The sequence below is a fragment of the Vanessa atalanta genome, chromosome 3 (genome assembly GCF_905147765.1).
Source record: "Vanessa atalanta chromosome 3, ilVanAtal1.2, whole genome shotgun sequence".
Lineage (NCBI taxonomy): Eukaryota > Metazoa > Arthropoda > Insecta > Lepidoptera > Nymphalidae > Vanessa > Vanessa atalanta.
The window spans coordinates 5,729,582-5,752,206 of record NC_061873.1 but is presented as its reverse complement, the minus strand read 5'-3'; the positions used below and the strand labels follow the sequence as shown (position 1 = coordinate 5,752,206).

Sequence of the window (22,625 nt, the reverse complement as noted above, 5' to 3'; positions counted from 1 at the left end):
ATAATGTTGACATAAACTGCTAAAATCTTATTAGTCTTATTACACTCTTGGCTTAATCAGAGGGAAAGAAATATCTCACACACCATTAAATTAATTCTTTATAATGTAATGTAATAATTTTACAAGCCTCTGGATGTCCCTAATACCCCAGCATCTCTATTCTCTATTATAATTAGTCTGCTTTTGCTCCTGCGAGCTTAAACCTTAAGCGGCAACACTATTTAAACATCATCACGATTCACGCGCTCATCTTTGTTTGCAAACATCCGCAATTATTAGTATCAGTGAATTTAATTAACATTTTCCGTATATTTCTTCACTCGTCACACATTTTCAAGGTTAGTTTTTGAATATTTCCACTATAAAGAGGTTTAGTACATTAGTAATATATAAGGTTGTTTATATCTTTAAATGCGTCCCTGGTCATATTCCAAGTTCAAGGTTGATATCAAAGCCAAACAGGTACCTAGAATAAACCGTTATACTTAACTCGTTCTAAAGAATCTTAATTAAATTATGAATATTCTTAAGAGCCACCTTGGTTCTAGTAAGTTAACGTATAAATTTCAATCATCTTAAAAATATTGCCTTTTGTTAAATTTTTTCACATTATTTTCAGATGGGATATAATATGAATGACCTTAGAAACAAAAGTTTATATGACAGAGTTAATAAATTATTAGTATCATACGAGTGGAGTGATTGCAGTTTCTCTGTACATGGCAAAAATTTTAAAGCTCACAAATTAATATTAGGTATCAGTAGTCCTGTTTTTGAAGCAATGTTTTACGGACCTTTATCCACAAACGAAGTAATAACCATTACGGACATAGAACCGAATATATTTCAGCTGTTATTAAATTATATTTACACAGACAAAGTTGACATACATTCTATAGAGGAATCATATGATTTAATGTATGTCTCGAGGAAATATATGTTAGAGTATCTTACAGAAATTTGCATTGCATACATAGAATCAAATATAAGTATTGATAATGTTATTCCTGTTTTAAACTACCCTGATCACATGCAAGACAATCAACTCGTCTCAACAGCACTAAAACTATTTTGTCAACATGCAGGCTACCTGTTAAAAGAAAATAAAAGTTCCATTACTTCCACATGTATGCAAAAAATTCTCAGATGTAATGAAATTAATATATTAGAAAAAGATCTTATTAAGGGTGTCTTTGAATGGACATCATATTACTGTGAACAGAATGAAATTAAAAATAATATTCAAAATCGACGAGAAGTATTGATAAAGAATGATTTATTGAAGCTATTAAGATTTAATACACTGACATTAAATGAATTAAATGAAATAACAGCGAGTAAAGATAACCTTCTATTAAAATGTGAAGAAGAACAAATGAAACTGCAAATGGAAACTGAAAAAATGAATAACAGAGTCCTAAGTATCACAGATAACAAATTCTTACCAAGAAAGACTTTAAAACAGCAATGGTGTCTTTGTCATCGCCCTCCATTAAGATCTGAATCTCCTTTAATAGTAGATTTATCAAACTATACAATACACACAAAAGTAAAAGCTAATAAGTCTACATTTATTAATACTTTAAGTGTACATTCTAGAATGGCTCCAGTGGTCAGCTATTGTAATAATCTTACGAATATTTATCATGAACAATTCACAATCTTAGTCACATGCGAAGAAGACAATAGCATTATAAAAAAAATATACTTTGATAGTAATGTGGAACATGACTTCAACATTGATATTGAATTTGATGAACCTATGTTAATAAAAAAAGACTGCTGGTATAAAATAAGTTTTATATGGCCTCACCAAGACACCTTCTACTCCTATCAATATGGTGTGCAAAGTAGAGCTCCATGTTATAATAATGGTAAAATAAAATTTGAATTTAATGATGTTTTGAGAATTTCTGATCATGGAGGAAGCTTTCTCAGAGGTTTAAAATTTTGTATGTAAGATTTTTTTAAAGAATTTAATATGTACTTAATTTATTTTTATTTAATCATTAATTATATATTTTATAAGAAGTAAATAAAACAATTATCTCAATATTATAATTATTAAGCTGGTTTAAGTGGGATACAAAATGATATTTGTTAATTGGCTATGAATAAAAAAAGAACAATTATGATGTAACAACAATAATTTAGAATTAAGTATATTTAATTAAATTATCGGTTTTTAAAACTTGATGAATTAAAATGAGAAGTATTTGCAATCTCAAAAGCTTTACAGAGAATTATTCTCTACAAAAAAAAAATATAAATAATTAAGTTTTAATTTATAAAAAGTAACAAAAAAACATTTTTGGAATATTTTGAATACTTAAGCATTGTGGACTTTCTCCTAATATGTAAGAGTATATACCTCTTAAGATCAGTATTTTATTTAAATAAATAATAATTTATACACAATACAAGACTTTTATTCATACAATTTTAATTTATCTAAAAATTTTGTGTTGTTTTTTACAGTGGCTTAAAAACAGTAAATTTAATCTGGTTTTATGATGTATATTTTGTTATAAATTAATAAAAATCTCATAAAAGGAGACTAACATTGATTAAACAAAATTTCATTATTTGAATAAAACATTTCATTTGGTGACATTAAATAGAATTTTGTTGCGAATTTAAAGACTTTGTCTCCTACTGTCTTCAACTAGCCTGAATGCTATGTTATAGTACAATTGTCAATAAAATTAATGATATAACTTAAAATACATGCTATATGTGAAATGTAAGAACCAAGTTGCTATACTAAAACTTCGCCATTCGGAGTTTCATGATTATAGTTTACGCTCGCAGCTTCGCTCGCGTTTAACGGGTTGGTCGTCCGGTGTTTAGCATAAAAAGGAATTTAAAGTTGGTTCGGTTCGGGGAAAGTGCAACAGCAGACAGACAGACAGAGTTTAATCATATCATGTTGTAATAATATAATTATATTTATCGATTTAATATAGAACCATGATTATCAGAGATGCTATTTTTGTATTATAATTTTGTGTACTTTGTACAGTAAAATAAAGTTATGAGATCATACATACAGTTTAGAGATAAACATGCTAATAAGCATTACAAATTAAATATTTCCATTGCTGCTTTTCGTTTTCGTAAATAAAAACTATAATAGTTATATATTACTATATTAAGCCATTTAATTTACGTCTATTGAATATTCATTTATTGTTATTTTTTAAGAAACATTTCAAACGTATAATTATTCATAAATATACTTATGTATATATTTCAATAACTTGTGAATGTTTAGAAGTATAGACATCACGCATTTGCGTGATGCGATGAAGGCAATGGTTTAATAAACTTATTCTTGTTTTAATAGCTATTCTGTTAGTAATACATTAGGTTAAGTGACTGCCTAGTTAGTGGTTAGCTCATTAAGCTGCAATCTTGATGTCCGTAACTGAAACCCCTTGTAGGCAATAAAAATGTTTTTTTTTTTCTGTAAGATATTTTCAATAGCAGTCTGAAATTTGGTAGTTGGCACTTTCGTGCCTCAGGGAACACCCTCCGGTTGTATCGGATTATGAGAATGACAGAATAGAATATTGTAGTATTGTACCTATGTTTGTATACACTCGAGCACTATAATACCACCAGCAAAGTTACCTGCCTGCTCTCAATATAATTATCACTAGTTTTCGCCCGCGGCTTAGGTATGTAGTTTCGTTTACCTCTGACGTGTTGACGGATAATCTTATTTTGTATACAAAATAAGATTATCCGTCAAAAAAAAGTGGAGTAGTTAAAATGTGAAAGAGTAACAAACTCTCTTTCGAATTTATAATAATATAAGTTAAGATTCAATATACCTGGTTTACAGTACGTATTCTTTGGTAAAAATAAATTTTGAAAAAATATTGGGTAATTATAATAGGGGTTATAAAAAATATTAAATAATATTTATTTAAAAAACAACAACGAATTATAAACAACATAGAAAAAAAGATAACTAACGCGGAGGACCTTCGAATTTTTTAGTCAATAGTACGATCCGTTCGGCTTCGCGGACACCACTTAATCTAGCGCCGTGGGCTGTACCAAAATGACCAGGTACAGTTGCTTCACCAGCAAATAAAAGAATAGGCGGTTGGGAATCACAAGGGCCTGGTATCGGAGTACCTAGTTCACATTGTTGGCTAACAGTTGAACAACAACTCATATATGAATAAGATCCACAAAAATGTGGATCCAATGCCCATCGCGATCGTAATAACATTTGAGGATATGGTAGACACGGGTTACCCGTGAATTTACGTAATAGACATGTCAATCCTTCAGCAACATCGTTTTCTGATAAGGACTCCATCATCGCAGCTTCTTGCCCCGATATCCAAGCACATAGAACGTGTTTACTGCCTGGCATTTCATCAACGGCACACACACCTCTAGTCCAGTCACATCTACATTGCAGTTCTTCGGCAGACCATGCAAGTTTTAAATTACCTTCATGACAAACCCAATAGGGCTCTGCATATTCCATAAATACTTTATTGCTAAGACCGTAGCCTAGATTACAAATTGCATCTAATTTACACACGGGAAGAGGTGGAGCAAAAAGTTTATCGGCTTGACATTTCAGGCATCCCAAGGAGACAGTAATAATTACATAATCGGCGGTTAATTCTTCGCCATCGCAACATTTGACTAAAACTCGGCCTGGACCTGTTTGACCCTGGCCCCAACGTATAACGTTTACTGCCTTATTATAACGAACGCTATTATCGGGTAAACCTCGAAGCAAAGGAGCTATTACCCCAACATATCCCAACGGAACTCGCACGCTTCCACCCGGGAGTTCAATATAGCTACCGTATTGGTCAGCACTAACAAGAGATAAATCATCACCACATTTGTTTCTTAGTATATTCGTTAGGCCAAACATAACTCTGGCGGCGTCATAACGTTGATCTTCAGGAAAATTATGCAACTCTTGTTGTATTCGTAAACCTACGAAATTTAGCAATGTCCCATGTTGTCTTTCACAACCCAAACGAAATAAATTTGCAGCCTGTTGTTCTATTTGTCTAAATGTGTGATATGCTGTTATTGTCACTGGTAAATCTATGGCGCGTCCCTCACTTGTGCAAAATAAGCCTTTCGTTGAATCTAAACGGGGTAAAGGTGTCTGCAATAGCCTGTCTTGCGACGCTAATGTATATATGGAGTTAGGCAAGCAAGCTCCATAGATCCATTCAGCACCCATTTCAATAATTGCGTCTCCCAACCAACAAGAATGAATTCGTCCTCCTGGCCTACAAAAATATTTTGAAATGTAAATTTATTAATTATAGAACTTAGTAATAATATTTCAATAAACTTACCAAAAATATTAAAACAATATTATTAGACTGTTTTATTTTTTATTGGTAGAAAGAAGATTAACAATAAAAAAATTAATAGATTTATTTACCTTTCCTTAGCTTCCAAAACAAGAAAATTTCTAATTCCACATTGGGTAAGCCGGTGAGCTGCTGATAAACCCGCCATGCCAGCCCCTATGATTATAACGCGAGGTTCTTGACAGGATGAACCGATACTGCAAGAATCCAAAATACATTGCTGCTGCCCCGCTGCGCTGACAGCTTTACTTAAATTTCTACAACATTTCATCGCTAAATATTCCGTCAACAGTATTTTCCAATCTTTAGCCCATAAATGTTTTACACGTAACGATTTCATCTTCTTCCATTGAGTTGATTAATTTAACACGTTAATTTTTAAAATAAGTCTACCATAACTACCTAATTTTGTGTGTTGAAATGTTTTATTGTCTACAAGACAGTTATGTACGTACCCATAAATCAAGAAGATTGTCTTAATACCTTCTTTTTCGAGTTTATTGCGTGGCCATTACTTTCCTACTTACTTTGAGTTTGTTATACATATTAAGTCAGTTTAGTTTTATTTTTATGAATAAAAACCATTATTAGAATTATGAGTTAATATATATATTATACTGTAATCTGAGAAACGACCAGATTTTTAAAACTAGATACTTTGAGTGCGACGATAATTATTGTATTTGAATGCTTTAAAGACGATTTAAATACAAAAAATGTTTTTCTTCTTTCACGTGTAACTACTGATTTGCTCGTGCTTATTTTTCATAAATAAAAAATATTAGGATATCTTTAAATAAAAAAAAAAAACAAAATATTTTTACAACATTTACTATACTATTTCATAATAATAATAATGCTTACAATAAATAAACATAACATCACATATCAGCCATATCAAATATAAAAACAAAAAGATGAAAGCGTGGATTACTTATTTTCACAAGTTTAATTTAGTTTTTAATGTAATGGAATATATAAATAAGACAACAGTTATAAGTGTAAATTGTAGTTATGGAATTTTTATTCCAATAAAATATTTTAATACTTATTTACTTTTTTTGATATTTTAATATTTTTACGCAATACCTATATATTTTGCATACGCATGGTTATTTATTTATTGTTTGATAATCGCACATTAATAGGTTGTGAACGATGGAACCAAATTTATTATGAAAAATTATAAATAATCTTATATTAGTATTTCATAAAATCATAGTGAGAAATAACTTAAAGTCTTTTATAAAAACATTGTGTATAGCCATAAAAACATTAATCAAACATAACATTTTCGAATAAAAATAATACTTCTGTCAATCAAAACAACCTGCTACTGCTTTTTCGAGCCTTATGTTTAGGAAACCACAGATTATAATAGATATAAACGTGATTTTTTTAACTTTCCAAAGATTATATGATTTATATTAAGATTTGTTATCATAGATACGTAGTTTAAACATTTTTTTTTTGTACATTATTAAGTACAGCATAATTTTTGTCGTATATCTGATTAAATATATCTCTTTAAAACATTTAATTATAGACAACATTGCACTAGTACGTTTTTTTTAAGGAAATTTACTTTTGTACTTGTAATAATTCATCAGCAGTAGCTTTTACTTCCTCCCAGGAACTTTGGATATCACTTTCTTCGGAGAACCGTGAACAAATAGCCAGCCTCAGGAAATAAACATCGTCGACTTTAGATGGTACGAGATGAATTTTACCACGCCCGTTAATACGTCTCAGTAGCTCTTCGTTAATATCATTGCTCCCCTTCAGTCGGAAGCAAACAAGACCCATAGTAACCTCTTCATATATTTCGAACCTCTCATCTTCTAGACATAGTTTCTCGAAAAGATGCGCCAAAGCGATATGTTTACGAATATGTTTCTGAATATTTTCAATGCCGTACAATCTCAGAACGAACCAAAGTTTGAGGGCACGGAAACGACGGCCAAGAGGTATCTGCCAATGGCGGTAATCTGGCGCGGATCCTTGTTGGTCGTGTTTCAAGTAAAGAGGATCAACGTTAAATGCATCGATCACCCAACGAGGTTGTTTAAGCCACATGGCGGAACAGTCGAAGTTAACGAGCATCCACTTATGAGGGTTAAAGTTGAAAGAGTCCGCCTTTTCAACACCCTTCATCAGGTAACGGTACTCCGGGCAGACGAAAGCTGATCCAGCGTATGCGGCGTCCACATGCAACCAGATATCTCGTTCTTTACATACGTCACCTATTTCATCTAAACAGTCGAAAGCACAAGATGATGTAGTACCGAGGGTGGCCACGACCTGTAATCAATATTAGACTTATTATTGGTATTTTTCGAATGAATTTTTACGACATTTTATTTTACGAGAAATAATGGCTTATTTTCGAAGCGATTTTTAGCAACACATTATTAATTCTTATCCCATTAAGTACATTAAATACATTGTGCATTTAATATAGATCAATATGGCCCTTTACTGCATGTAATTTAAATGAATATTCTCGAAGATATTACAGATTTTAAACGCAGGGACATAACGGTTTGTATTATCTAATGACTGAAAAACTGTGAACGTTGTAAGACATTCTGTAGAATAGTTAGTATCAGCATTGCACCCGTGCGAAGCCGGGGCCCTAGTCTTGAATAAATAAATAAGCCATGTGAGTTCAATGTGTCAATTCTATTGGTTAGCTCCGTTTTAACATTTTGTTAACCCGTAGGAAAGATCTAAGATCTACTTACGTAGAATGGTATTAGGCCATTGCTGATGTCTTCATCAATAGCCTCCTTTAATGTATCACCTCGTAATCTCCTCTTATTATCTGACTTCAGATTGCGAAGCTTAACGCCACCGAGAAGTCCTGCTCGCTCTACAGATGAATGAGCTTGCTCTGAGGATAAAAGATTATCATGTCAGCTAAATAACTAATTCTAATTCTACTAACTCTTTTCTAATATTATTTGTATTATTTGTAACAAATAATGCGTAATATTCGAAAATTCATATATCATACGATAGATTTATATTTTTTAAATAGCAATTTTACTTACTGTTACAATAACCCACGAGTTTGGATAGAATCTCGACCTCAGTCCACTCTGGGTGTTGTTCCTTCACTCTTTGCATAGTACGAGCCTTTGCACCGAGAAGTGCTACTAATGTAGCTTCACTAGCTGTGCCCTGAATTACTCCACCAGCTTCCCCACCAGAACGAGCCAGAAACTCTTCCGGGAGACCAAGCATCTGACCGAGCCAATCCAACATAACCACTTCTAATTCGGTACATGCAGGGCTAGCAATCTGTAAATTAATAGGTTAACATTAAATCACTCGGATACGATTGGAAAAATTTATGTTTCTATACTAATGAGTAAAAAGAACAAGTGATATCATTGATACAAAGTTGACTCGTAAAATACTCTGTTCAAGTAATAATTTCAAAACAGCGAGACATGAGTCTAAATCGAATTTATTAAAGTTAAATTTAATTGTGCCTGTACGAATCTAGTTTACTAAAATGTACCTAACATTATATCGTCTATACAATCCTTACATAGTATAAAACAAAGTCGCTTCCGCTGGTGGTCTGTCCCTGTCTATGCTTAGATCTTTAAATTAACACATCGGATGTTGATACGTTTTTTTTATTAGATAGAGTGATTCAAGAGGAAGGTTTAAATGTATGATATCTACATGCACAATACAGTAGAACACTGATAATTTTAGAGGTTTCTAATATTATGTCGTAAATAAACAATTTTTTTGCGATTATATTGCAAACGCTGGCTGAACCATACAAGATAGATCCAAATAATGTACTACAGTATTGTACACCTTAAAAAGGTCTACAAAAACGTTCGCGATGGTATATGTCTATCTCTTAGGGATATCCCACAATCATTATTTTTTTTCCATTACTTTTTACGATAAATAATGGCTTATTTTCGACGAGATTTTAAGCAATATAGCATTACCAATACAGCATCGCTAGCGTCTAATAATAAAGTCTAATCATCCTAATTGTAATATTGTAAATACCTTTTTTCTTTTGTGTCTTTTTTAAATTATCTTTTAAGAAAAGGATTAATTCTGGGGTCCATATAAATATTAGGTAAGCTCTGGTAACGGGATCCATAACAAAATTATTAAATTTTAAATTTCCAGCACACATTACGGACAAATAATTGTTGTTAGAGAATAATTTTGAAATAAAACTTTGTTCAAGATCTTATGATAGAATCCATGACAAATATTTTTCACGTCGATAATTTTTTTAAATAAAAAAAATGTAATGTAAAACTTCTGGAATTCATGCATGCATAAATTTACGTAACAAATTACGTTATAATATAACTGACGTTACAATTTGTAACCAATGAAATAGCTTTGTACTCGTACCCGTTTTCCTTGTCCGCATTTTTACAACTCTACGAATTTGCCATTGACATTGATCCACAGAACGCTATGTAAATTATTCAGATTATTTTATAATAAAACGGAGTTAATTGTTTTCTCGAAGACGGGATAGTAAATTGTTGCTTGTTTTTTTAAGAATTTATTATAAATGTTACAGAAATTACTCATTAGATTGAATATGGCATCAGGGCTGTATTTAGGAGAGAGGAATCGGAGCAACTTACTCGGGAACTCTACAAGAGAGGGCGCCCCCAGAACAGAGATTACAAATAAATCCTACAAAGAAAATCTTAAAGTAACTTTTACGAAAAGAAGAGATTAATTAGTAAAATAATAATAGGGAAGGGAGCCTCCACTATTGCCCCATGGTCTCAAGACCTCTGAATCCAATCCTGTATAGAATATAAGTAGCGACAGTGATGAATTGAAAATATACTTTGTTGACCCCAAATGATTGGATATTATCCTGGTATCCAATAAATAAACGTATCAATCGTTATGCGGATATTAAATTAATTACCTATGACATATTAACGATTTTTTTAACGTATTCTAAATGAAGTGACCTTCGGTTCCCCGGTTTACCTTGATCGGATCAACAACAGTTTTTTTTTTAAATTTATTTAATTACAGTTACTATGAGTGTGGTTATTGCGGTTTATTAATTTACGTTGCACTCTTCTCAGTCGGTTACTGTTGTACATTTAAGAAATTAATTAAATTAAAAAAAAAATGAGTGACTGATAACAACTCTACTAAGCCGGTTAGTCTAACGAGATGAAATTTTGCACAGAAATTCCATATTGAACATATGTGAGCACTAAGATAAGAACTTTCCGGTATCATCTCCACAGGGGCTTGAGGGTGAGCAAAAATACCTGCTCTAGCATTATTGAAAATTTCTTACCCAAGAGGGTTAAATTGTAGATTTAAGTTTGTATATAAGTTTTGAATTAAATAATGTTGTGAGATATCCGTTTGGGTACACGGCTAACAAATATTTAAAAATGAACTTGTATATGAATTAGTCTAGTTGGTATAGTGTTAAAGCTAACCCAAGTAAATCCAATGCAGGCAATGGCACCGCTGAGCATGTCCGCAACGATAGCAGGATAAGAATTGGCTGTCGGGAAATAGGCGTGAAACCGTGGCGAATGCCAGTGCGTCACTCCAGACATTATAACGCGCTCAATGTCGTCCATCACGGCGGTCCAGGGCTCCGGCTTCTCTGGCGCTTGCTCAGGGATCAATGGTCGGAGGTAGCCCGGCTTGACTGACGGTACTACTTGCCTGGATAAAATATAAAAGGTTATTTAGAAAAAAAATATACGAACAGAATGGGAAGCAAACTTTTAGTAGAGATGACAATGAGAACAAATTAACAAAATGAAAAGTCAGTGCTGCATTCATATTAACAATAAAAAAATGACAAGCAACTGATCATAAAAAATATTTTTGTTGCCATTTTATACTATGTTTAAAGACGTTACAAACGCTGTTTCGGATTTACGTTTATATTTTAATCGTCGACGTTGTTAAAATTCAAAGACCTCTTCCTTACCTATCACGTATATTTTCTAAATACTCTGCGATGTAATCCACCATCGCCTTCGCGAAATCCTTGAACTCCTTTGACTCCATTGGTTCTGCATTATTAAAAGTATATATTATTAGAATGGAATCCACATTTACATCAATAAAATACTACTTAGTAAAAAGCAAAACGAAAAGTCAGCCAAATTGATTTCTTTTATTAGTAGCAATATTGCAACAAAATCAGAAACAAGTCGGTATGTAGTTGAGTCACAAACCAAATTTCAGCTTTAAATTCGGATCCGACATGACAGACCTTAAAAATTAAAATATGACCACGTGTTATATTATAATTCAATCTAATTAAATTGTTTAATTGGTGCTAAATAAAACAATTGAAAAATTCTGCATATCTCTCAATGCCGAGAGAACGGCGCAGCAGTAGTTGCACAACGCAACGGACAAGTGGTGCGAGGTTACCCACGGACCTCGCAAGCACACGGTTAACGAACACTGTTAGAATCCATTTTCAATCGTAAATAAATGTTTTTTAAAAAACCATCAAGGTTTAAAAATTACTTTAAATTTTACATTCAAGCACAATTTTATTATAGACACTTTGAAAATGTAATATTTTTAGAGATTAATAACAACGATAAAAAATGATATATGTGTGTGTTGAAATAATATGAATGTATTATTTATTTCAATTATATTTATTCAAACATATCTTTTCCAACCACATGAGGATAAAAGCAAAATAAACAACATTTGACATCAAATTGACGCGATATCATTAGTCGATAGCTTGAATTATCTTTGATATGCATTATGAACTTGCGAAAAAAAAAGAAATTAACGTATACGAAACAAATTTATACATAAGTTTAATAGTTTTATTCTAAATAAAGATTTATTAATTGAGAACCGTGTAACTATTATTACTGTACCAATATAATTGAGTTATTAGCAAATTGCATGGGCCTAAATCTAAGCTTTGTTTATCTTTATTATTTCTTCGATTAAAATAGACTATAGGTTTCATATAATATAAAAATAGTAAAATAATATTAAAAAAAATTGTCTCGAATCTGATACTGTGCAAACCTGTCGAAAATATAAATAGACTGCCCAATTTATATCGAGGAAACTATCATGTTTTTCGATAGCTCTATCTTTTCAATTTAATAAAGTTGTCTAAATTAGTTAAATTCTATTCATTTTCCGATTACGAAATATTAATTAACTTAGTTAATTAATGGCAATTTAGTAAGTCTACTTCTACTACTTTACTTGGGTGTCTTCTGTTAGTGCTCATTTTTCTCGATAGAGATTTGTTACAGTTGATAAGAATATAAAATATTAGTAAAATTGTAAAAAACGTTTTTAAATCCTATTGTCTTTGTTAGATACTTTCTTAGGGTAGCTTCTATGGCAGGGGACTCTGCAGTAGTAATCAGTAAAAAAATAAAATATATAAATAGTAACTTAACAAGACTAAGATCAAAATAGTGATAATTATTCACCACTAAAAATGGCTAACCATATAATGGCTGTACTCACGCATTCTTTCGCTTACTATGTGTAGTATTATTTGTCTTTAACTTAAAAAAAACGAGTTCCTATATTGACGTTTTCTTAATGTATAACTAAATATATAACAAGTTCTTACTTACTAATCATTATAAATGTAAAGATTCATCTGGAGTAAAAATCAGTACCATTGTTTCTATGAACTAATTTAAAGTCAAAGAAAGGTATACTTACTTTACATTTTTTGAATAAATTGCTTTCATTTCGCATTTTTTTCTGTATTAATTAAAAGAAAAAAATTAATTATACAAAAAATATGAAGCGCAGATAAAGAGTTGTTTGGATATTGATGATATTCCTTACGGTCAAGGTAAAAATGGTGCGCACGCAATATAGCGTTCAAAATCTTAAAGAACTACGTTGAAATAGCCACGGTTATCATTAATTTGACCAATTATAGATCATTAAAACAAGTAATTTTCAACAATAATATTAGATTACTTGATTAAAAAATTGCAAGTTGGTATGAAAAACTAGAAAACATTAATTTGGAGAGTTAAAATACCAACAAAACTATTTAATATTTGTATTTACACATTTTTTCCAGCTTATAAGACTACGCTAGATTGACTATGTATATATTTAATGATTTTATACTTTATACATGCGATAATATTAAGCATTATAATAATATGTCCGTCAAGATCATTACTGACTACAAGTTATACATTTGTGCATTGGTCTAATAAAATGTATTCGTAATGAATGCATATTTAATAATTGACCCTGACATGTTGTCAAGATAATTGACATTGAAAATATATTAAAACTTAAACCAAGAAATAAGAGTAGGTGATTAAAAGTAAACGAAGCGTTATTTCCCGAACTGCGCTCGACGGGTATTTCCCTTTTTGTACTTACCGAGGAGAAACTTAAAACCTGTCACATACAATTTTCCTCGTGTGACGCTTAAACTAATATTACCAAATAATTAATATTGATTGATATTTTTTTTTTAAGGAAAAAATTAAAAATAAAATCTATAAGTAGGTATGTATGTAGTTACAACAATTATGTTGAATTTAAATGTACAAAACTTTAAGCGTGTGTGTATTAGTGCCAATGGACATAATATTATAACCAGATAATAAATGAGAAATTGATAACCAACACTAATATAACAAAATTAACGTCTTATTAGTAGGTCCCTAAATAATATAATATTATTTGAAAAGTTTGTACGTTTGATTCGACCGTACTTAGATCGATATTTTATAAAGAAAAAGCATTTAATAACATTTTTCATGTTTCAATACAGTGTACATAGTAACTAAAACGATTAACAATAAATTTTGTAATTAAAAGGTTATTATTTCATAATATTCACAATAAAAAGTGACCGAGATTAGTAAAAGTAACAATAAAATTATAAATTCTACAGAATTGTTACTTAACTCTTTTATCCTATTATATATTAAATAAATATGTATCCTATAACCATTCTCTGCGTAAAATACATCAGTTTTAAATACATATTTTAAAAATTGTTTTGGAAAGGATTTCAACAATTTTTAACGAAGGCCGATGATACGTCTTGTTATCATTAAAAATACTAAACTTATAAAAAATAATATCATTGACCGTCACTTCGTTCATAAGGATACAATATTTACAAGTAAGAATAGAAATGTAGAAATGTTAAGTAAGAATATCAAGAAAATAAATCTTAGTCTTATTTAAAAAAAAAATACTAAAAAGACACATACACTTTTAAATAATAATTTACTAATTAATCACAATGAGATCTTTTTTAAATGTTTTTTTTTTTGCATTTGACAAAATATATAAACGTAGATTGTCGTAAGTATCTATTAACGTAAATTCCAAGTTCAATATTAACACGTTATAAAGTATGTACCTATTCGTTAAACACAAAAGTGGGTAAGTATATCAAAAGGTAAAGGTGAATAATTTTAAATAATAGAGACTCTTTCATAAATTACTTGGTTTCACCGACTAATCCGCTATTTCGGTCATCAAATAGAACAAATGATATATAGGTAAATATTGTACGTACGATAACTACTTTGTTTTTGCATATTGTTACAATAATCATGGATACTTTTTTGTGAATTAAATCTTTTGTACAAAAAATGAGTTGATCATGTCATGTCCTCCCAATTTATGTTCATGATTTAAGCGTAAATAAAGTATATACAATACTGTCAATGTTATCGACAACATTGAGACCTGTTTCGGTATCTCGACAAGGGAAGTCAAGGTTATAAGATTATGATTGAAAGTAAATATCTATGTGAGTTTAATTCGGTCAGTTACTTTTCAAGAGTAAATTTTGAGTCGGTAGAGCTGTTTCTCAAGGTTGTTGTGAGTTATCTGCGAAATTGTCTTCGAAAAGTCTATTACAAATATTATTTTTAATAAATTAAGGAAAAATCAAATGTGAAGATTAACCGACCCTTTAGTGTATTATTTAAATATGTATTATAATAAATACGATTATATATTATTTTATTTCAATTATAGAGCAGAACTCTAGGATTAACTATGTGAATTTTAAAATATTATTATACTTAAAAATGAAATTCTTCAAAAGAAAATATTAAAAAAAAAGTACTATTATTAATTAAATCGATTATTTTATAGATATTTTACACTTTGTATGATTTGTTCATTTACAATGATACATAATTAGATCAATGTCAAATCGATGAGAATCACTTAACTAATTTAAAGCTCGAATTTTTTGTCAGTGTCTACTTACCAAATTTAACACCACCCGCTCTTTATTGATACTATCACTCAAAGTAAATCGAAAGTAGGAAATTGATTCAGTCTGTACGATTCTCACAGCAGTAAATCACGGTTAGCTCTGACCAATACCACTCGCACACTACGCCCGCCGCCGCGCCTGACACTTTATATACGTAGTATAGGCGAAGGATCGCTGTATATACCCGTATATTCAGTATTCTATTTACTAGATTAACTTTAGCGCATGAGCTGCGCTACTCGAATAGTACAAGCTGATTAATTCACTAAGAATTAATCCGGTAAGTTCGAATCGTAAGTTTGAATATTGAACAGTAGAATCAAATTGCAAACTTTCAAATATCTTAAGAATGTTTAAACGATAAATGAGAATGAAAATAAATCATGATATAAAAAATACGCTTAATATGTATGGTTGTATTTATTATATTTCCAGCCAGTGTCATTGTGAGTTAGAATTTCATTAATAAAATTAAACCAAACTGTGACGTCTGTATCCAAACGGTAATTCATAAACGAGTAAAAATGTTTTGTGAATCGTCGTTATTGGTATATCTGACAGTACTATCGGTGATTTTTTTGTTTCATTTGGTAGATACAGACTATCAAAACGATCTAAATAATATTGAAGATTTGAAAGTGCGATCCATAAGTATCGTCTCGAACTACTTAGCACTACTCCTTTACTAATTAGGCTAGGCCTGTTCATTTTTAGCGAGTAACAAACGAGGTACTTTAAAAAAAATAAAATAAGTTTCTTACATTATGATTTTTTGTCATCTATATAAGTATTATTATAGTTGTCTAAAGTTAATTGATAAACTCGCTATTTCATAATGCAAAAAACCCTAATTTGTTACTTTTGTATCAAATTAGTTTTTATCAAAGTATGGTTTTTAATAGTATAATATCTATAATATATTTAGCTATTAGTATTTCCCAATTGGATGAGTATTAAATGTGCGAGTGCGAAACGATATTGCGTAAAGGTTTTAGTTAATAAATTCAAATGCATTCATGCTTTTTTCATATTTTTAGTACCTACTTAATTTTTGTAATCAAAAATTAAGATAATTATTTGCATCATTACTTTGTCAACGGCACCTTTCACATCAAAACAATGTTATTTATCAAAGAAAATTAACAAACATTTGAATTGAGGCTAATTTCGGTTGACAAAATTATTTCTTAATCTACGCCGTTTCTATATTTTACGTTCTTATTCGGGTGGTTAATAGAATAGAATCTATTTATATAAAATCACTTATTTAGTCTTTATAATCGGAACTAAATTAATTGTGATATTAACATATTCGCAATCACTGCGAACGATTTTTTATCAAATGCCTTAATAATTATTTTTTTTGTCGTGTCTTTTACATCATACCCACTATTAAGCCACTACTCTACCAACTTAAATATTGCCATATTGACGTGTTATATTCTAGCTTATCTTAGGTATTTAAGTATTTGTTTCCGTCTGTACGAAATGATTTTGTTATAAAAAAAGTTGATTGACATTACGACTTTGTGGCATAAATAATATCTTAACAAAAAATTAAATTGTGGACTGCCTTTGCTAAAACGGTAGCGCCGAGTCGTCAATAATGTAGTATGTATACTTGAAGCTAATTTTAATAATTAAAATAGAAAAAAATCAGTGAGTCGCTTATCTGAGCTACAAATATTCTGAGGTCAGATAAGTATAATAGCTTTCTTCAAATACACACGCACACACCAGGCACTAGTCCCTAATAACGCATAATTTCAGATGAGTGTTTACAAAATTATTTTAAAAATTTATAGATATATTTCACTTACTTACCTTAACTTAGCTTCATTTTTCAAATAAAAACTATTATTCAACGACAAAAAAAAATAAGAAAGAAAAATATAATTTAAATATATATACATATATTGTAAATGCATATCTGTTACAGTATATTAAAACCTATTAAATAATTTGGTTTTTCCGACAATAATAAATATTTCTAACGATTTCATTGTTTTATGATTTAAAAACAAAATGAATAATATATATAATACAGAATCGATCTTATTTCAAGATAATTTAAATTGTCTACTAACATTTAGAAATAAAACTCACTATTGTAACAAAAACGTATATTACATAAAACTCTGATATAAATGTACTTGTATTTGACGTCGAGAAAGTTGAATAAGGCTCTTGTTCAGTATTTTATCACTGATTGGTGTGCTATCACTTGGCAAGACGCTCTCGAAAATATTAAAATTTATATTTTAAGTAAATTAATATTATGAAACTTTCATATCCATATTCATTTAAATTACATGCTATATTGATCTATATAAAATGCACAATTTATTTAAGATACTTTATTAAGCCATTATTTCTCGTCAAAAGTAAAAGATAAAAAATGGTTATTGTGGGTTATCCCTAAGAGTTAGACATATACCATCCAGGTCTTTTTTGTAGACCCTTTCAAGGTGTACAATACTGTAGTCTACATTTGACAGCGTTTGCAATGTAAGCTCAAAAAAAATTATTTATTTACGACATCACATTAGAAACCCCTAAAATTATCAGTGTTTTTCTATTTCCCTTGAATCACTCTATCTACTAAAAATAAACGGTATCAAAATCCGTTGTGTAATTTTAAAGATTTAAGCATACCTACATACAGACAGCGGTAAGCGACTTTGTTTTATACTATGTAATGATTAGTATGTTTGTATCCTTTCAAAATTGCTCGTCATGGATGAATTAAAAATTCGAGTAATAGTGCAATATCAGTAGTGTCCTGACCAAGCGGCACATAACATCAACGATTATTATGGAGCGAACATTACAAATGAACGCACCACCTGTTATTGGTTTGTCCGCTGCGGTTCTGCAAATTTTAGCCTGAAAAATGAACAAGTGGTCAGTCAAAACCTTTAGTCAACAATGACAAATTAAAGGTGATTGTAGAAGCTCATCAGCATATTATCGGAGCAGATCATCATACTAAATCTGAATATGGCTGAATTAGCAACAGCTTTTGAAGATAGCCATAATACAATATTAGTCTATTTGCGTCAAATTAGCAAGTTAGCAAGAAAAGCTTGACAAATGGGTGTCTAAAGAACTCAATGATCACCAGCGCGAAGTAACCGTCGAGTCATGCTTTGCAGAAACTCGCACTTCTCCAACCTGCTGTGGTCAAACCCTCAGACGTTTTCGATTACGACGTCATTGCAATCACTCAGAAGCTTTTGATTAGGATGTGATTTACCAAGGCAGGTAGGACCTGCACGACAACGCACGACCTCTTATTGGACAGCAGACGGTCACTAGTTACAAGTTCTGAGGTTGGAAGCTTTCCGTCATCTGCCGTACTTACCAAACCTCGCGTCTACAGATTTCTTTTTCCAGTATTTGGACAACTTCTTGATGAAAAAAACTCAATAACTGAGAGGCTGTACAAACGTTGCATACGGTTTTTACATGTGATCCTTGAGGTTTAGGTACATAATTCATTAACATTTAGCTTTTAAAGTATAGTAAGTATTATAATTAGGTAAAGGCAACCGAAAGATAAAGCGATAAAAAGTAGAGTAAACGGTAGTGCGAATAAAATACTAACCATACATCAGTATGTTTGTTGAGACTTTTTTTCTTGATAAATTAATATTCTTTGTACTCCTAAAAGCAGAAAGAAAAAGATGAACCAGTTAGGAACTCACTATCTACTCATTTTGATGAAACAAATTTTATCAACAAATACTAATTACAAGCATCATCTATAAATATAATCTTGTACAGAATAAAATTAGTGTATAAAATATTTGAATTTTTTAGTTGTACTTTCATCGAAACGCAATACTGGAAGGTGAGATTAATAGGGGAGGCACCCTCTCGAGACAAGAGGAATTGAATCAATTCCCTATATACTCGCAAAGTTGTGAAAATCTGACGAGGATTTCCTATACTAATAATATTCTTTTCCTTTTTTATAAGATAACGATATCAGCCGTGGTAAAAACTCAAGATTACATCAAAGTACGTTATACTCTACATTCTGGAAAACTATGATAAATTCGTAAGTTTTATATATAGCAATATGACAATAAAGTAGGCAGGCAAATAAGTTTACAAAAAGGTATATAATCACATAAACGTATGTTTTGTACCTATATATTAGTGTTATAAGTAAGTGCCATTTTTTTTCTTCTGTATATTATATAATTTGACTAGGTGACATAAAATCAGTAACTAGGTCTTAATTATATTCCAATTCTGTACTTGCTCCGATTTACAAAACCTTTATTATTTTAACCTAATTTAATAGACAAAAAAAAATAAGAAACATGTGACCTTTAAAAAAAACTGCGGATAAATAATTCGCATTCTTATGTTACACTCACAAGTTGAAAATCTTAAGAGTCCACTTGTTGCAGTCGGTACTCTGTTACTATGGCGACGACGGCCGGTAGCCACCCGCCACCCCCACTTAGCAAGTCAAGAGGAGATTACTAGGGTTGGCATTGTCGCTTTAGAAGAAAAAAAATATTTAAAATATATTTAAGAAATTGAAGATTTATTGTCACCGACAAAATTGATTTTGAGGCATAACTTAAGTTTACAAAGACAATATTAATTTATATATAAATTTAAATCGCTAAAAATTTTGTTAAATCTTCTATAAAAATGTTATACATGTCGGAAAAACACCACTAATGTCTTGTGGGCATCATAAGGATTGAACGCACAAAACAAAGTATAAACTGCTTCGAACAATTTAATTAGTTTCACAATATTCAATTACTTTACAATAATTATTTCACAGTTATTAATATAAAACATTAATCTAACAGTTACAATCCAGTAGTGAGATAGTAACACCGATATTAACTTTTCCCTCCATCCTGTTAGCCACTACGTATTTCCCGCTAAAAAGACAAGATGGCGTCTCGACCCCGCTCAAAGACTGCAATATTATAATAATAACTTTGAAAGTATTAGTAAGGTTTAACACAATAATAAACGTATTAATACAAATACAAGGTCTACTAATATATAAACAATACTTTATTCCGCCACTTCCTCCGATATAATAGGAGTTCGTATTAAAAATAAAACATGCAAGTGCTACCAAAGAATATACCAATAATTTTATTTTGTTGATTATTTATATTGCATAAAAAAGCGGTGACGAAGTTTTTTGCAAATTACAATATAAATATGACCTTTACGATATTTTTGAGTAATTTATAATAGTAATTAGAACAATTATTTATTTCAAAGACTTACTGGTTTGAACAGACTATAGTTTAAATTGACAAGGATTTATACTCATTTAACGAAACTACGGTAGAAGTCATTGTAATTTTTTTAAAACAATTCAAGTCGCACTTGTTGTGATCCGTCCCTGTATTCATGGCTATGAAGGCCAGTAGTTACCCGCCACCCCATTTCCAGAAAGTCAAAAGCAGACGGACTTAGGGCTGCTACTTACCGAAATCAAATCGTGAGTAAAAAGAGCATTGATAAAATCACTTATATTAGTATATAAGTCTTACCATTATTTGGCTTAATAAAATGCCTGTATGGATTTAGTTCCATGTTAATCACAAAAAAGCATATAAAATTGGTAATAAAAACCGCCTATCTGTTCGACTATATACAACAAAAATATTCCAATTACCATTTATATTTACTATTTAAAGATGTTATTAAAATGGCAAAACATGATAACCCTATTTAAGCCTGCGTCACACTGGGTAATTACACTTCTAAAGCTTTTGATGGAGTTAATCCAGTTATTGATAGGAAACGAGCCGTAACCGAAGTCCTTTGACATATTTAAGCGAACATTTTAGCATAGTATTTAAAGAAGATACGCTTCAATATTATTGTTTTGATTATTATTGATGTGGTAAATATAATAAGGGAGTTGAAGTCTTAGACTTTTTTAATTATACATAAGTATAAATTGTAGAGCTATGGATGATTTTATAATTGGCGTAATCGCACATGGGTTACCTGATTGAAGTGGTCATCACCGGGTATATAAATTGGCGCTATAAGACAGAATAACCAACCCGTTCTAACCACAATGGGCTTGCTCAAATCCCTACCCCGAAGTCTATACATTATGGAACAAGTAATTATAGAAACGCAACGAACGTTTATGCAACATCATCATATATTATGAATATTAAGTAAGTCAAACCCTGTTATTGTCAAATTGCTAGACAATTACCTCTTTCTTTTGAGAAGGAAGGAAAAAGCTTATGTTACACTTCCAAGCTACTCTTACCAACACTTCATACAAATAACCTTCTTAATAAAACTTATGAGGGGAATTTATAGTTATTATTGCTACCAAATATTGGTTCTATCTTATTTATTATTTACTAAATTATAAACCACCATCTCTTTAGATTAGGTTATATTTTGATTATTTAAAAGTCACTCATAAAATGTAGGTTTAATAAAGTATTAACCTAAGTATACTAAAATTCTACAAGTCGTGTTTTCATTATTACCAATTTATTCCATTACCGTCCGCCTTTTATTTTTTATTCATTTAGTTATTTAAATGCTTTATTGACCACCATAAAGTTAATGGGACAAAAGGCGGACTTAATGCCTGAAGGCATTCTCTGCCAGTCAACCTTTCAAACAAGTCAAACAGAAAAACCATGAAGGCGGTAATTAAAAATTAATTAAAAGTTAATTAATAATATATAACAATATAGGCACATACTTATATAAAACTACATAAAAAAACATATACATACATGTCCATATAGTATCTACAAACTAAATATTGATATATACTGTCTATCGTAAAAACATATATATAATATAACAATAGTTAATTTAATAATAATAGTGCATAACAGAAATCATAAGAGCTAGGGGATTTCTAACAATATGTGCTCACGTAGACGAGTTTAAAAGTAAATTTTGAGGTAGCTTTCCTAATATGTTCGGGTACTTGGTTCCATAAACGG

The 22,625-nt window shown here is 30.5% G+C and overlaps 3 protein-coding genes across 4 annotated transcripts; 1 reads left to right on the top strand and 2 right to left on the bottom strand.

Annotated features, from left to right (window-relative positions):
* The first annotated feature begins 151 nt into the window (after positions 1–151).
* On the top strand, positions 152–2,367 carry LOC125077030 (BTB/POZ domain-containing protein 3). Of its 2 annotated transcripts, none has more exons than XM_047688812.1 (2): positions 152–338; positions 620–2,366. In XM_047688812.1, the coding sequence occupies exon 2, from the start codon at positions 620–622 to the stop codon at positions 1,958–1,960; it is 1,341 nt and encodes a 446-aa protein (XP_047544768.1). In that variant the 5' UTR covers positions 152–338; the 3' UTR covers positions 1,961–2,366. The 2 variants fall into 2 exon arrangements, with proteins under 2 accessions (XP_047544768.1, XP_047544767.1); XM_047688811.1 differs by having other exon boundaries at positions 329–462; positions 620–2,367.
* Positions 2,368–3,904: 1,537 nt separating this feature from the next.
* LOC125077420 (spermine oxidase-like) lies at positions 3,905–5,827 on the bottom strand. The gene is made up of 2 exons (XM_047689373.1): positions 5,438–5,827; positions 3,905–5,279 (listed from the first exon to the last, which is right to left on the bottom strand). Exons 1-2 carry the CDS (start codon positions 5,704–5,706, stop codon positions 3,977–3,979), a joined length of 1,572 nt encoding a protein of 523 aa, XP_047545329.1. The 5' UTR covers positions 5,707–5,827; the 3' UTR covers positions 3,905–3,976.
* A 500-nt stretch (positions 5,828–6,327) lies between these two features.
* Positions 6,328–15,775, bottom strand: LOC125077421 (aromatic-L-amino-acid decarboxylase). Its single transcript, XM_047689374.1, has 6 exons — positions 15,634–15,775; positions 11,347–11,431; positions 10,841–11,075; positions 8,420–8,669; positions 8,111–8,259; positions 6,328–7,667 (listed from the first exon to the last, which is right to left on the bottom strand). The coding sequence occupies exons 2-6, from the start codon at positions 11,424–11,426 to the stop codon at positions 6,948–6,950; spliced, it is 1,434 nt and encodes a 477-aa protein (XP_047545330.1). The 5' UTR covers positions 11,427–11,431; positions 15,634–15,775; the 3' UTR covers positions 6,328–6,947.
* Positions 15,776–22,625: the final 6,850 nt, after the last annotated feature.

Excerpts from the sequence above, each read along its gene's own strand:
- LOC125077030 (XM_047688811.1), top strand. The coding sequence starts at position 412 with ATGCGTCCCTGGTCATATTCCAAGTTCAAGGTTGATATCAAAGCCAAA. Across the intron at positions 463-619 it reads TTGATATCAAAGCCAAACAG|ATGGGATATAATATGAATGA; the intron begins GTACCTAGAATA and ends CATTATTTTCAG.
- LOC125077420 (XM_047689373.1), bottom strand. The coding sequence starts at position 5,706 with ATGAAATCGTTACGTGTAAAACATTTATGGGCTAAAGATTGGAAAATA. Across the intron at positions 5,280-5,437 it reads GTTTTGGAAGCTAAGGAAAG|GCCAGGAGGACGAATTCATT; the intron begins GTAAATAAATCT and ends ATATTTTTGTAG.
- LOC125077421 (XM_047689374.1), bottom strand. The coding sequence starts at position 11,426 with ATGGAGTCAAAGGAGTTCAAGGATTTCGCGAAGGCGATGGTGGATTAC. Across the intron at positions 11,076-11,346 it reads TTAGAAAATATACGTGATAG|GCAAGTAGTACCGTCAGTCA; the intron begins GTAAGGAAGAGG and ends TATTTTATCCAG. Across the intron at positions 8,670-10,840 it reads CCTGCATTGGATTTACTTGG|ATTGCTAGCCCTGCATGTAC; the intron begins GTTAGCTTTAAC and ends ATTAATTTACAG.